At 37.0% G+C, this 16,352-nt stretch overlaps 1 protein-coding gene across 5 annotated transcripts in view; it reads left to right on the forward strand.

The window, feature by feature from the left end:
* The window catches only part of RNF19A (ring finger protein 19A, RBR E3 ubiquitin protein ligase), a 57,847-nt gene that overhangs the window by 12,463 nt on the left and 29,032 nt on the right, over positions 1 to 16,352 (forward strand). For all 5 annotated transcript variants that reach the window (XR_011259055.1, XM_069600494.1, XM_069600495.1 and 2 more), the window contains exon 2: positions 12,574 to 13,339. Coding sequence is in view for 4 of the 5 variants with exons in the window: in XM_069600494.1 (XP_069456595.1) it covers positions 12,666 to 13,339 (674 nt within the window). In the remaining variant the exon portion in view is untranslated. The remainder of the gene's footprint in view (positions 1 to 12,573; positions 13,340 to 16,352) is intronic.

Below are 16,352 nucleotides of genomic sequence, written 5' to 3' on the forward strand. Positions count from 1 at the left end.
GTGCCTCTTGTTTCCCAGGAGATGCTGTTGCTTCTGAGAATTACTTTATAATTGGAAGAAAGTTTTAAGGATAGTTTTTAGGACTTCTACCACATAGCTCATCCAATCTGTGCTCTACCTCATCATGTACACATGTTGTAAAATTACATATACACACAAACACACACAGAATGATTTACCCTAACCAGAGGTCTCTGCCTTCCCCACTCCTCACGTTCTTTAGGAGAAAGAGACAAATGAATTTCCAAAATTGGAGAGGCAGGATACTGCTCTTATCAATACTTTTTTAAGTAACTTACAGAAAAATTGGTTAGGACAAAATTAGCCCAAATACTTAATATTTTTAATTGTCCAAATAGTACTAGTATTTAGATTAATGATGAAACTGGTAAAATTAAGTTTGCAGTTTATTCCACTGGATTTACTAAGACCAAAGAGTATACCAACACTTTAGAGAATTTGGAGATATTTTTAAAAGAACAGAAACAAAAATTATCTCAGAAACTATTAATTGTCCACTTTTAACCCTAGAGTATGTATGTATTGGGCTTCCCAGGTGGCTCAGTGGTAAACAATTCACCTGCCAATGCAGGAGATGCAGAGATGCGGGTTCAATCCCTGGGTTGGGAAGATTCCCTGGAGAAGGAAATGACAACCCACTCCAGTATTCTTGCCTGGGAAATCGCGTGGCTCAGCGGGCTACAGTCCCTAGGGTTGCGAAGAGTTGGGGACGACTAGGCACACATGATGTGTGTTACAGCTGTATATGTGTTTGTATATTAGAATCAGTCTTTTCGAACTAAGAGACCTTAGACATTACCTCATCCAATCACTTTAGCTTTCAAATAAGGAAGTTGAAATTCAAAAGTATACAAACTTGACTAATATCTCAAACTAGGTTAATATCTCCCTTCTATTGATGTATAGCAGTGAGTATTTTAACCAGTCAAAAAGACTTTTTTTTTTTTTTCTTGACAGCTCGGTCTTTTTTTAACGTGTTTAAAAACTTTTTTTCATGTGTCTGGGCACTCCATCACACGCATCATTTTGCACTATGCTTTTCCATCCTTTTCCTTATTGCTGTGTTGTTTGCCCTTCTAAATAGTTCCTGGAAGGAGCTAGTCAAAATGTTTTACGTATTTTTTTGTTGGAAAATGGAATGAATAATGCCTTTTCTTTCTGCAGTAGTTTAAACTGTCTTTTGGGGGAGGTTTTGTGGCATATGGGAATAGTTTATTCTGAACTTTCACTTTATGTTTGTAGGAGATCATAGACATTATCTAGAGGCAGAGCTCAGGGTAGTATATTTGAGTCTTGATAAGCATTCACTTTCCAGAAAACTTGCTGGAAACAGTGTGCGTATGTTAATCATCTGTTGAGCTTCCTCCACCTCCCCTGTGTATAAAAGTAGTTAATTTGAATTTACTTATTCCATTTTTAATGTTAGACCACTTATTGTAGGTTTACAACTATATAAACATAAGGGTGAAAACTATATTCATCTTGGAGAAATTTATGTTCTATAATGATGTATTCCAAACTTGCAAGTGGCTAAGTATTCTGATTACATTAGACAAGCTGCTTCAGAGCCAACAGTTTGTTTCATTTTATTTCTAACCTTAAGCATGATAATCTTATTTTAAATAGCTTTATCCAATAAGTGGCTTAGTTACATTTGTATCATCTTCTCAAATATTTATAATGGCTAATATTTGTCAGGTGGTTAATATGTCATACTAAGGACTTCCCTGGTGGCGCAGACAGTAAAGCGTCTGTCTACAATGCAGGAGACCCGGGTTCGATCCCTGGGTCAGGAAGATCCACTGGAGAAGGAAATGGCAATCTACTCCAGTACTATTGCCTGGAAAATCCCATGGACAGAGGAGCCTGGTAGGCTACAGTCCATGGGGTCGCAGAGAGTCAGACACTACTGAGCGACTTCACTTTCACTTTCACTAATATGTCATACTAGTGCTAGATTCTTTACATATTTTATTTAATCCTAGTATAATTCTGTGGACTGTAGGTTATTTGTTATTCCTACTTTACAGTGTAGTAAACTGTCTTAGTAATTTAACGCAGTGTCACACAGCTAGTGTCAGAATCTGAACTTGAACCCAAACTTTGTGACTCTGAAGTCCCATGCTTTACTCTCTGAATAAAAATAAGCTATTATTACCTTATATTTGTTTTCAGAATTTTCCTTCCAAGCTACTCTTAACTTATTCCCTTACTTTATCTCATCTTGGGTAAGGTAGTCGTATCTGAAACAAAAAAAATCCCAAATCTTATGGCGGAATTCTATAAAAGTTAATTTTTTACTCACACAAAGAACCATGTGGGTGACTCAGGTATCCCAATTCCTTCCATCTTGTGACTCAGCTGTCCCCAAAGACCTGCCTGGAGTCAACCACTGGAATTACTCCATTCAGCCAGCTTGCGAGGAAAGGGAGAGAGCTCAAAGGATAATTGAAAAGATGATTTAGGGACTAGTTCTGGAAGTGGCATGCATCATCATCCTCACATTGCATTGGCCAGAACTGGACACATGGCTGCATCTAGCTGCAAACGGAAGGAAAATTAAACACGCTAACACTATCTCTACTTAAACACTATCTCTTTAAAATGGAACAGCACAAAAGAAGTGAAATGTTTGATGGCCAGTGAGAAACAGTCAGCAATGGTGCTAGAAATACAACCTAAAAGCCTTTTAATTACTGGAATGTGTCCTCAGAAACATGAGCGTATTATATACAGATCTAAGAAATCTGGGTTCTTGGGATAGAGATAGTGTTATTGACTTACCTTATGAGGATTGATGAACTTAAAAAAATTTTCAGTGGTAACTGCCGTTTTAAGTGAAGATGACATAATAGCTCTGTAATATCTTTATACACAGCTGTCCTTTGGTATTTGAGTCCCACGAAATTAACAGAGCTTAATAAAACATTTGTGCTCAGAGATGCATTTTAAAACATAAAACCAAGCCTCCACAAGTTTGACTTTATGAGCCAGAGATTTAACTGCCAGGTGTACTAAAAATTTTCACTCTTAGGAGAAGATATCTCTACTGCATAATGTCCACAATACCCAGTTTATAATAGACAACTGCTAGACATGTGAAGAATTGGGAAAATGGGATGTCATGACCATTGACCCCAGAATGATAGCAGGCCCTAAAATTAGCAGAATTAACAGACTTGAAAGCAACTGTAATATATTCAGTGACCTAAAGGGAGATGCATGATCATGATGACTGAATATAGGTGGGCAGTTTGAACAGAGAAATAGAAACTATAGAAGAATAGACAATCTAGAACTGAAAAATACAATTGAAGTAAAAATTTTACTGAATCGGTTTAGCAACAGACTGGAGAAGGCAGAGAAAAAAGTTGATGAACTCGAAGGTGGATCAATAAAAATTTGCAAATCCAGAGAATGGATAAAAATACAAAAATGAACAGAGCCTTGGCAGAAAGAGAGAGAAGAGAGAGACAGACAGACACTAGAGTAAAAAAATATATAAAGAAGTAATTGCCAAAAAATTAAATCAACTTGAAATTGAAGAAGTTCAATGAACCCCAGCTATGATAAATACAGAGAAAATATCATCTAGGTATATTTTGATCAGACCTGCTGAACATCAGAGATGGAAAGAAAATGTTAATACAGCCAAAGGAGAAAAAACACACATTACTACAGAGGAATTAAAATATCAGTGAATGATGACTTAATCAGAAATGATTGGCGATCAGAAGAAAATGGAATGATCTATTTTAAGTTCTGAAAGGAGAAAGTTATCAACCTGGAATTCTGTATTCAGAAAAGAATACTCATGAAAATGAAGGTGAAATAGGACATTTTTCAAGTAAACAGAACTTGAGAGAATTCATTGATAGGAAATCTGCAACATGAAGAAATGTTTAAGGAAGTTCTTCAGACTGGAGGGAAATAATATCAAGATATCAGATGAAACTTGGATCCACAAGAAGGAATAAAAAGTACCACAAATGGTAAATGTGTCAATAAATAGATTTTATCCCCAGAAAATGTTTTGTAAGCATATAAAGTAATGAAAGAATTTATAGAAGAACTGGTAGATGTGATTAAATAAACATTTTAAACCTCTTTACTTCAAAAATTACAAAATTAAAAAGCAAATATTAAGAGGGAATAAATATGAAAGTTTTAAAATTGAAGAAGACCATTAATATTCCAGTGTGAAAAATGGTCAAAAACATATGAACAGATAAATCATTGAAAAAATAAAGAGGGCTGTAAGTGTGAACAAATGTTTGATTTGTTTAGTAACCAAAGAAATAGAAATGAAAGTAGCTTACTTTTTTTTCCCCATGACTTAGAAAAAGCTATTGAAATAATATAGAATGTTGATTAGAATCCAGGGAAATAAGCACCTTTCCAATTGGTGGAAGCAAAAATTGGAACAAATCAGTTTGGTTGTTTACTTCAGGAACGTATTTTGGAGTCGCTACCACCTAGATAGCCACAAGTATTTTGGAAGTCCCTACCACCTAGATAGCAGCAAAAATTATAACAAAATAGTTCGGTTGTTTACTTCAAGAGCGTACTTTGGTAGTCCCTACCACATAGATAGTAAGAAATTTATACACTAAGAACTAGCTTATCAAATTAGGTCAGAGGTAGGTGGAAAGGAGATAATTATTCCGTAACCGGTGTTGAGAACACTGGCTAGCCATTTAGAAAAAAAAAAAAAACTTTGATCTCTACTTAGTTCTAACATGAAAATAAATTGAAATGGATGCATGATATAAGCAGTAAACAAACAAAATATAGAAGTACCAGAAAGAAATATAAATGAATTTTTAAAATATGATCTTGGAGTGAGCAGGATTATTCCAATAATACAGAATCCAAAAGTCATAAAGAGAAAAATATGTGAATTTGAACACACACAAACAAACACACGAAAGTTTTCATTTCTACATTGGAAAATTGCCATGCAGGTTTTTCTTTAAAAAATTTTTAATATATTTGACACATAATAGTAGAGTTCCTTTATATAAAAAAACCTTATACCAGCAGCAGAATATGAACATGTGGTTAGTTCACAGAAAGCGAAATGTGACTTATAAACATGTGAGAACCATGTTTAATACCAGATATTCATTAAAATTTTTTCTTTTATTCGTCATCTTCTCTCAACCTCTCAATATAAGTATATATTGCTGAAGAAGTTTAATGGCCTGTTATGCTTTGTAACATAAAATAGTTTTTTAATAGAATCTAAAATAGAAAGTCTTACTTCTTTATCTCCTTTCTTGACTCTCACTTGAATATGAAATAGCTTGGGCTTCAGTAGTGACCAGAATTAATGATTAATAGAAACTGTGCTGGGAGTCTCTTTACCTGCTCCCTTCTCACTTCAAACAAACAGAAACTGCTTTATACTTAGTCCTCTTTCTGTTTTCGTCAACAGTGCTAGTGTTTTGTGCTACTTTTATTACCATGTTCTAGAGGTGCTGAACTGGGGGTCAGACATCAGTAAAAGAAATTAGAATCAGAAACTGGATACTTATAGTGTTTATCAATACAAAATTATTGGGTTTTCTCCATTTTTTTACTTTTGTGAGAAGTAATAGAAGAAACCCAATTTTAGCTAAATAATAGGCAAAAACAGATATTCCAGAGTTGAGTGGGATTTTCTCTTGGGAAGTAATTTCTTTATTGTCCTTTTTTTTTTTTTTTGCCCAGCCTACTTTCTGCAAAATATCGTTTTATGAGTCTTAAATCACTTAGGCATGTGGGTGCTTAGTAGATGCTACTAAAACGTTGGTGGTTGGGAGATGTTTATTGGTTGAATGTTTTAAATCTGTAATTCTTGAAGTTGTATATTTAACATGATGTTATCTATCCTGTAGCACTTCTGGGATAAAGATTCTTTTTACAGTTTAAAAAGCTGAATGTAGTAAGGTTGTATCACTTAAAAAGAACCTTACAGCAGTAACAAGCCAAAAGCAAAGATATGAACAAGTCCTCAGTTCCCTTACTTCCACTTATGTGTGTCATGCATCATGATTTATTTATCCAGTGTGTCTTAGGCACCTACTGTAAGTTACAAGTTGTGTTAGGTCCTAGAAATATAAAACTTGTCTTACATTTCATTTCAGCTAACATTTAGGATAGTGCCAAATTTTAGCCTGTTCCAGTTTCACTTTGTTGTCATAACATCTATTTGAAATAAGTGGAGATCACATATTTTGTAGTGGAGCTCACAGACTCAGGAATGGACATTATCTAAGATTTTTATAACTAGCAGTGTCTGACAAGGTCTTGACTCCCAAATTCTCTTCTTTATACGTCCAGACTGAATGTTTTTATTTGCTGCTCCAGACCCGCTCCTCGTCCTCCCCTTGCTTGCTCTGTGCCCCATAGAAGGCTGACTTACTCTAAGGACTGCCTCCCTTGGCTTCCTTTGTTGGTTTCTCGTTGGGTTTAGCCAGTGTGAGGCATTGGTGGATATTAGAGATCTCCAGAAGAGAGAAGCTGTATGTTTATTCTTCCGACTGCCATTGGACAGCTCCACCCCCCGCCCCTTTTTTCCAAAGGATAACAATGGCTTTCTGAGTACTCTGCCATCACTGTTGGTTCCTTTAACCCTATCCACACCTTTGCAAATGAGCACTTCAGTTACCTCTTTGAAAATGCTTCGAGTTTTGGCCAGGATCCTAAGTGATATATACAGCTTTTCAAACATAGGCTGCTCTTTGTATGGATTTGAGCTTTCTAATTGCTCATTATCTATCCTGTGTTTATAAATTGAGCATTTAAAATCTACAACACATTTTCACTTAAAACAATATTGTAATTATTGATTAGATACTTCACCTGGAATGTTTAACTTCCATAATTTTTATGAAGCATAAAAAATCGCATTCTGCCAAACTAGATTATTTTGATGTGTCAGTACAAAGTTACCAGTACTTATACTACATCTTTGGTCCACAAGGCTTTGGCATACGTGGTAGAAATACCAGTTGTGGACCATTCCTATTTCTCGTTGCTGTTCAGTTGCTAAGTCGTGTCCGACTCTGTGGACTGCAGCACGCCTAGCTCCCCTGTCCTCCATTATTTCCTGGAGTTTGCTCAAATGCATGTTCATTGAGTCAGAGATGCTATCTAACCATCTCATCCTCTGTCGCCCCCTTCTCCTTTTGCCTTCAATCTTTCCCTGCATTAGGATCTTTTGCAGTGAGTTGGCTCTTCGCATCAGGTGGCCAAAATATTGGAGCTTCAGCATCAGTCCTTCCAATGAATATTCAGGGTTAATTTCCTTTAGGATTGACTGGTTTGATCTTGCTGTCCAAGGGACTTTCCAGGGTCTTCTTCATCACCATAATTCAAAAGCATCAATTCTTTGGTGCTCAGTTTTCTTTATTGTCTGACTCTCACATCCATACATGACTGCTGCAAAAACCATAGCTTTGACTATACCGACCTTTGTCGGTAAAATAATGTCTCGTTTTTATATGCTGTCTAGGTTTGTCATAACTTTTCTTTCAAGGAGCAAGCATCTTTTAATTTCATGGCTGCAGTCACCATCTGCAGTGATTTTGGAGCCCAAGTAAATAAAATCTGTCACTGTTTCCATTGTTTCCCCATCTATTTGCCATGAAGTGATGGGACAAGATGCCATGATCTTAGTTTTTTTAATGTTGAGTTTTTCAATAACTTACTGAAAGTTATTGATAAATAAGTTAGCTATCAATAACTCTGTTATTTTTAAAAAGCTAATCCTGCAACTATTAATCTGGTATCTGTCTTGTTCCAGATCTTAGAGGAAATGTTTTCCGTTTTTCATTGTTGAAAATGTTTGCTGCGTGTTTGTCATATATGGCCTTTATTTATTATGTTGAGGTAGGTTCCTTCTGTGACCATTTTCTGAAGAGTTTTTATCAGAAATGGGTGCTGAACTTTGTCAAACACTTTTTCTGCATCTATTGAGATTATCTTATTTTTATCTTTCAACTTGTTAATATGTTGCATCACATTGATTGATTTGTATATGTTGAAGAATCCTTGTATCCCTGGAATAAACCTCACTTGGTCATGGTGTATGATCCTTCTAATGTGTCGTTGGGTTCTATTGGCAAGAATTTTGTTGAGGATTTTTGTATCTGTGTTCATCAATGATATTGGCCTGTACTTTTCTTTTTTTGTGTGATGTCTTTGTCTGGGGTGATGGTGGCCTCATAGAATGGGTTTGGAAGTGTTTCTTCATGAGGTTTTTTTTTTGTCTTTTTTTTTTAATGGAACTTTTATTTTTAGTACCTAAAGTAATGAAAAACAAGGAGCCTTGTTTTGGAGACCAAGCACACAGAATTCTGTTTTTAAGTGCAAGAGTTTAGCAGACTCTTTAGTATTAATGGTTCTTGATCAGTGTGTGCAGCTAAATTACTGAGAACATTTGCAAAATATACAAGTTCTGGACCACATTCTCAATTTGATTGGTTAATTCTAGAGTGGAATATGGTTTTTTTTGTTGTTTGTGGGGTTTAGTTAGGGTTTTTTTAACCTGTAAGCAATAGATGCTCATGATACAATTGTAAGTTACACAGAAGACACAAAGTGAATACTAAAGATTATTCTCCCCAATGTAGCTGCTATTAATGGTTTAATATTTTTCCAGAAATTCTGTAGGTACCTGTAAACCTCTGTGGGTGCATTTTTTTCCCACAAATACTTTCATACTATACATACTACTGTTTTGCAGTTATTATTGCTCATTCAGTGTTATAGAGAGAGATCTATTCCTTATCATTATCTGTGAGTTGTGGTTGATTCTTTTATTTTTACCAGTTCCCTGTTGGACACTTATTTCCAAGTTTTGTATGGGGTTTGTTTGCCTTGTTTTATTTCCTTCTGTGACCTAGGCTGCAGTGAGTTTCCTTGCACACTTTCTTTGCACACTTGTGTCCTTATAATTTCTGAAGGATAGATTTTACGCGTAAGATTGCTGGTCAGAGAACAGTTCCATTTCGAGTTCAGTTCAGTTCAGTCGCTCAGTCCTGTCCGACTCTCTGCGACCCCATGAATCGCAGCACGCCAGGCCTCCCTGTCCATCACCAACTCCAAGAGTTTACTCAGACTCACGTCCATCTAGTGGGTGATGCCGTCCAGCCCTCTCATCCCCTGTCGTCCCCTTCTTCTCCTGCCCCCAGTCCCTGCCAGCATCAGGGCCTTTTCCGGTGAGTGAGCTCAGTTGGCTCCGCAGAGTCGCGCTGCCTGCTCCTCTTAACAGAGTGAGGTGCTGCGTGCACGCGCTCGTCCCCCGCTAGCCCCCGCCCCCCGGCCCCTGCCCCTAGCGTGTGAGGTGCTGTGTTGGGCGCGCGCCCCGTTTAGCTGTCAGCCTGCTGTGCACAGGATGCTGCCTGCTGTTTGAGTTTCATTTCTGGCGTGTTGAACACTGTTTCCTGTCTTCCTAATGTTTGTATTTTTTTTCCTCCAAACTCTTCCTCCTATGTCCTTGCTCATTTTAGCACTGAGTTGTACATCTTTTTCTTACTAATGTGTAAAAGCCGTTTGTATACTAACGAAAGTTGTTCATTGTTATATGTAAAATATTGTTGTATTTTACTAATTTATCATGTCTTCCTATTATACTTTTTACCATATAAAAATATTAAATTTTTTAGTATTCAAGTTTGTTTATTTTCCTTTAAGGCGTATTTGTTTATTTGCACACTGTTTTGGAAAGGCTTCCTCAGTGGGATCACCATATGTTCTAGTTTGTCCCCATTATTCTATTTTAAGGGCTTCCCTGGTGGCTCAGATGGTAAAGAATCTGCGCACAATGCAGGAGACCTAGATTTGATCAGGAAGATCCCCTGGAGAAGGGAATGGCCACCTACTCCAGTATCCTTGTCTGGAGAATTCCATGGACAGAGGAGCCTGGTGAGCTACAGTCCGTGAGGTCCAAAAGAGACGGACATAACTGAGCAACTAACCCACACACATCCTATTTTAAATATTAATAGCACCTTCATTCACTCTTACTAGGTTCTGACATAGATAATGAATTATGTGGGTATCAAATTTCTAAAAGTATGTTTGAAAAATTCTCCCAAGTGACCACTGGTTTAATGTTTTAAGTGATAAATTCTTAGGATCCCCAAGATAGTCTGGTTTTTGATACGTATATTGAACCCTGGAGTAGAGAAAGCATTTTGAGATGCAAGAGAAATTAATAACTGTAGAGAAGAAAATATGCAGAAAATTTTAGTCTACCATTACACTGTATTTCCCTCAGAATTAAGGGAATATGAAGCAGATGATGGGAAGGTATAAACTGTTGGACATGAATAAAGTTTGCCTGAGTGAAATGGTTTTCTAGATTTTGTGTTAGAAAAGTAAATGTGACTTTCTTAAGAATATGTGTGACTGTCACCTCAAGGAGCTTTTTTTTTTTTTTTTAACCTTTAATTCTGATATAAAGATCACCCGGAAAAATGCATTAACCATGAGTCTGTAGGTCAGTGATTTATCACAAAGTGAATATACCTTTGTAACTACTGTACATGTGCCATTTCTCAAAAGGTAGCTATAGTCCTGACTTCTGAAATATATTAGAGATTAACTTTACCTGTTTTTGAACTTTATTTAAATGGAATTATACAGCACACAGGCTTCCCTGGTAGCTCAGCTGGTAAAGAATCCGCCTGCAATGCAGGAGATCTCTGTTTGATTCCTGGTTCAGGAAGATCCCCTGGAGGAGAGCATGGCAACCCACTCCAGTATTCTTGCCTGGAGAATCCCCATGGACTGAGGAGCCTGGCAGGCTACAGCCCATGGGGTTGCGAAGGGTTGGCAGAACTAAGCAACTAAGCACAGCACATACACACACATCCTTTTATGAGAGACTCATATTTGTTTTATGAGTAGCAGTATTTTGTTCATTTTCATTGCTTTCTGGTAGACTAGAGTGGAATGAATATACCACAATTTATTTATCCATTCTACTGTTGATAGAAATATGGGTTGTGTCCAGTGTTTGGGCTTGTTATAACTAGTGTTGCCATAAATATTGTTATGTGAGTGTTTTAATGCATGTATGCATTCATTTCTCTTGTTCATTCATGTCTAGGAGTATCAGTATGTAATAGATCCTGTTACATATTGTAGTAATAGAATTTCCATATGTCCAAATTTGGTAGATACTGTTGAACAGTTTTCCAAAGTAGTTATGCCATTTTACACTCCTCTCAACAGTCCACATCTTTGCTAACACTTGGAAATGTCTTTTGGGATTTTAGCCATCCTGCCGGGTGTGCAGTGTCTTCCAGTATGGCTTTGATGTGTACAACAAATGACGTCGAGCACTTTTTCATATTCTTTTGTCAAGAGCCTGTGAACGTCCCTCACGCGTTTTTCTATTTTTCTACTTTGTCTTGATTTCTATATTCTTTATATATTCCAGTTACTGGTCCTTTATTAGTTTTATGTGGCAAATGTCTTCTCCCACTCCCTTAATACTACCTTGTGATTTTATTGTAGTCCAATTAACAGTCTTTTACAGCGGGTACTTTAGTATGTTTCATTTAAGAAATCTTTTCATTGAAATAGTCTCTTCTACTGACTGCTAGAAGTGTTAGGATTTTACTTCTCACATTTCGATCTGTTAACCATCTGGAATTGATTTTTATGGAGAGAGTTACCTATAGGTTAAGTTCCTTTCCTCAGATGGTAACCAGTAAAACAGTACTATGTTGTTTTTGTTTTGTTTTTGACAAGGCCATTCTTAATGCTCAGCAGGGTCACCTTTGACAGTAAGTCAGGTGTTCATGTGTATAAATGGGACTTTTTTCCTGGACTGTGTTTTGTTCCCCATTGGTCTTTATATCCATCTTTGTGTTGTACCACAGTGTCTTCCTAGTTACTGTAACTTTATAATGAGTCATTATTTCTGCCAGTGTAAGACAGTCTGGTCCCTCTCCACATACACACTGTTCTTCAGAGTTGTATAAGCTCTTCTCAGCCCTTCGTATTTGCATGTACATTTTATAGTCAGTTTTTAAAAAACTCCTAAAGACAGTGGGAATCATTGAGGTTTGAGTGTGATTAAAAAATCAGAAGTTTTATACAAGATTTTAATAATAAGGTCAACTCAAATTAGATTCTTAAGATTAAATAATATCTTTGTTATATCAGCATTGGTTTTATATCTCTTGTAGCTAACGTGCTATGTGCTAAGTCTGACTCTTTGCGACCCTATGGACTGTAGCCCGCCAGGCTCCTCTGTCCATGGGATTCTCTAGGCAAAAATACTGGCGTGGGTTGCCATGCCCTCTCCAGGGGATCTTCCTCACCCAGGGATTGAACTCGTGTATCATTACGTCTCCTGCATTGGCAGGCAGGTTCTTTACCACTAGCACTACCTTAAACTGGCCTTATTTTAAAAAATCAAAACCAAAAACCAGTGATTAAAGTACATACTTGTTTGATGTTTCATAGAGAGTTTGTAAGTTTATTAAAAAGACATGCACATGGTGAGTACAATTAAATAATCTTGGTGTTTTGTTTTCTTCTGTTTTTCAGAACATCCATGATAAGTCTTCTATAAATTGAACTATTTCAAGAATTCTCTGAAGGAACCAAGTAGGATTTTCTAACATCATGACTTAATCTGAATGCAAGAACAAGAAATAGATTTTATCTTTAAATATAATGAAGGGCTGTGTGTAAACACAGACCCTGACTCAATTCTAATGAGTATTTTAGACATGAGTTTACATCGGCAGATGGGTTCAGATCGAGATCTTCAATCTTCTGCTTCATCTGTGAGCTTGCCTTCAGTCAAAAAGGCACCCAAAAAGAGAAGAATTTCAATAGGCTCTCTGTTTCGGAGGAAAAAGGATAACAAACGTAAATCAAGGGAGCTGAATGGCGGGGTGGATGGAATTGCAAGTATTGAGAGTATACATTCTGAAATGTGTACTGATAAGAACTCCATTTTCTCTACAAATACCTCCCCTGACAATGGGCTGACTTCCATCAGCAAACAAGTTGGAGACTTTATAGAGTGCCCCTTGTGCCTTTTGCGGCATTCTAAAGACAGATTTCCTGAGATAATGACTTGTCATCATAGATCTTGTGTGGATTGCTTACGGCAATATCTGAGGATAGAAATTTCTGAAAGTAGAGTTAATATCAGTTGCCCGGAATGTACTGAACGGTTTAATCCCCATGATATCCGCTTGATATTAAGTGATGATGTCTTGATGGAAAAATATGAAGAATTTATGCTTAGACGGTGGCTCGTTGCAGATCCTGATTGTAGGTGGTGTCCAGCTCCAGACTGTGGGTAAGAAGGTTTTGTTTGATTTTTCTTGAGTTTATTTTTTTCTCTATGGATAAAATATGAATTTTCTGTTACTTAAAAGAAAAGTTTTAACATGCCGAGTAGTTAATTCACTCAATAGGCAAAAATAGATTGAGAATATACTGTGTGTCAGGTACAGTGTTAGATGTTCATTTTTATATTGTCTTTCCATCATGTATTCACATAGGCTATTTTCAGAAGAAAAGGATAAGATGGTAGAGTACAGGATCTAGTCATATTGATTTTTCCCATCCACTTGGAGAATTTTTACTTGGTATAATAGATAAAATGGTCAGACATTTTGTTGGTTGCTTTTGCTGGGGGAGTTATTTGTATAAACTTAAATGACCCTTTCAAAAGGCCTCTTAATGTGTGCCACAGTATGAGTATTCCTGTAGGAATATGTAAGTACTTACTAGTCTCAAGATCTGGAGGTTATATAATACTTCATTTGCCTCAAGTTTGTGAACTACAAATATTTTCCCAATATTTAAAATAAAATACTTTTGCTTGTATCTTTGGTTATTATGGTAACAGCAGCCCCTGTTAACAGCACTTACCATGTATGGCTGTCAGGACTAGGAAGAAACAGTCATAGGCTTTTCAAGAGTAATGAAAGCCCTGAAGACCAGGTAAGATTTAGCATTCCGTTAGTAAGCCAGAGATTATAGTTAGGAGTTTGGGAAAATCCAGAACTTCCAAGATTATCTGGGTATCATCAGAAACAGACTGGAATGTAATTTATCAAATCACTTTATCAAATGACAATTTGAGGACTCTGACTAATCAAATTCATTATAAAGCTTACTGAGCAGCAAATTTCATGTTACATCTAGTCTATGAATCCTGTAATTTTAAATAAGAAAGTAATAATATGTTTATAGCCTGTGCAAATTCCAACCAGTTTTCCCAGGTCTCACTAGCACTTGACTATCCACCAAGGATTTCTGGGTAACATAAAGCATTACAAATATTATCTAATTATTTAACATTTTATGAATTCATTAGTTGTGTGAAAGACTCAGAGGTACTATTCAGTATCAGATATGTATTATGATCTTCTATATTGCAGGATGCTCATACTGTAACATAAATCACAAAATAATATATTAAAATACTATCTAAACTGGGCTGAAGTTGCTGTGCTTCCAGGTCTATGTAGAAGCAAACTCTGGGACCTGTGAAGGGTTAAATTCTCAAGAAAAAAGATGGGAAGAAACTAGAGGTAACCTTTAAAGAAGTTGAACAAGCAGAGAACAGTTTAGGTGTGGTTATATCACTCTTGATCCTATGGACCCCTGTAGAATAGTTTTCACTATGCAGGTGTGCACGTTCAGTAGAGTAGATTTAAGTCAATTGCAAATTTTAGGTTAAAAAAAAAGGCTTATCCAAGTCATTATAGCAAATATCCCTATAGCAGGAGTTCAAATAGGGAGAAGTATATTGCATTTCATCTGGAGAAAGTATGATTTTCTGTCTTTCATGGAACGCCAGGATAAGTTGTGCTTCACAAGTTCCTTTAAGCATTTAATACTTTAAAAGAAAATGATGTAACAAATTGAAAGGATGCTTATCTGTAACAGCCTGTGACCAGGAGAGATTGAGAGAATAAATCCAAGAGCATAAGCTTTCTGGTCACTAAATAGGTGTGTTCTCTTGTGCTGGGTTGATGGATCATGTCATCATAGAAGATAGTATCAACACTATCAGCCTGAAAGAACACAGTGAATAGGGCTAACATAGATTTTTGCTTGTGTAAGAACTTGATCTGGGGGGAAGCATGCCAAACCAACTGGGAAAGGATTGATATTCACTATATAGAATTGTGAAAATTAGCTATTTGAGGGGAAAACATTAGATTGTCACAACATATAATAAATCAAAACAAAGTCAAAACAGATTATAGAGGTAAGTTATATAAATAAAAGGAAAAAAATTAAACTATAGGAAAATATGGGTGATTGGTTAGCTTACCTACTATTATATTGATAAAGTTGAATACACATTTACCCTATAACTTAGAAGATCCATTCCTAGTTAAAGACCAGAGGGAAACTCTTTAACTTTTGTGCCAGGAGACATCTATTTAGGAGACATCTTTAAGAATGTTCTTAATAGCAAACAAACAAAAAAATATTCATTAACAGTAAAGTGGATAAAATACATTTAGTTTCATGGTTACCTCTTGTGAGGAAAAAGAAGGGATATGAACTTCAAGGGATAATCAAGGAACTTCTCAAGCCACAGCTAAGTAAGGTAACAATAGATTCTGGTTTGCCCAAGGTTGTTCCAATTCATGATTATGATGAAGTGAAGTGAACCTAGATAGTATATTCAAAAGCAGAGACATTACTTTGCCGACTAAGGTCCGTCTAGTCAAGGCTATGGTTTTTCCTGTGGTCATGTATGGATGTGAGAGGTGGACTGTGAAGAAGGCTGAGTGCCGAAGAATTGATGCTTTTGAACTGTGGTGTTGGAGAAGACTCTTGAGAGTCCCTTGGACTGCAAGGAGATCCAACCAGTCCATTCTGAAGGAGATCAGCCCTGGGTGTTCTTTGGAAGGAATGATGCTAAAGCTGAAGCTCCAGTACTTTGGCCACCTGATGTGAAGAGTTGACTCATTGGAAAAGACTCTGATGCTGGGAGGATTGGGGGCAGGAGGAGAAGGGGACGACCGAGGATGAGATGGCTGGATGGCATCACGGACTCGATGGACGTGAGTCTGAGTGAACTCTGGGAGTTGGTGATAGACAGGGAGGCCTGGCGTGCTGCAATTCATGGGGTCGCAAAGAGTCGGACACGACTGAGTGACTGAACTGGACTGAACTGAAGTGAAGTCACTCAGTCGTGTCCGACTCTTTGTGACCCTGTGGACTGTAGCCCACCAGGCTCCTCCGTCCATGGGATTCTCCAGGCAAGAATACTGGAGTGGGTTGCCATTTCCTTCTCCAGGGTATCTTCCCTACCCAGGGATCGAACCCAGGTCTCCCGCCTT

This window comes from Ovis canadensis, chromosome 9 (assembly GCF_042477335.2).
Source record: "Ovis canadensis isolate MfBH-ARS-UI-01 breed Bighorn chromosome 9, ARS-UI_OviCan_v2, whole genome shotgun sequence".
Lineage (NCBI taxonomy): Eukaryota > Metazoa > Chordata > Mammalia > Artiodactyla > Bovidae > Ovis > Ovis canadensis.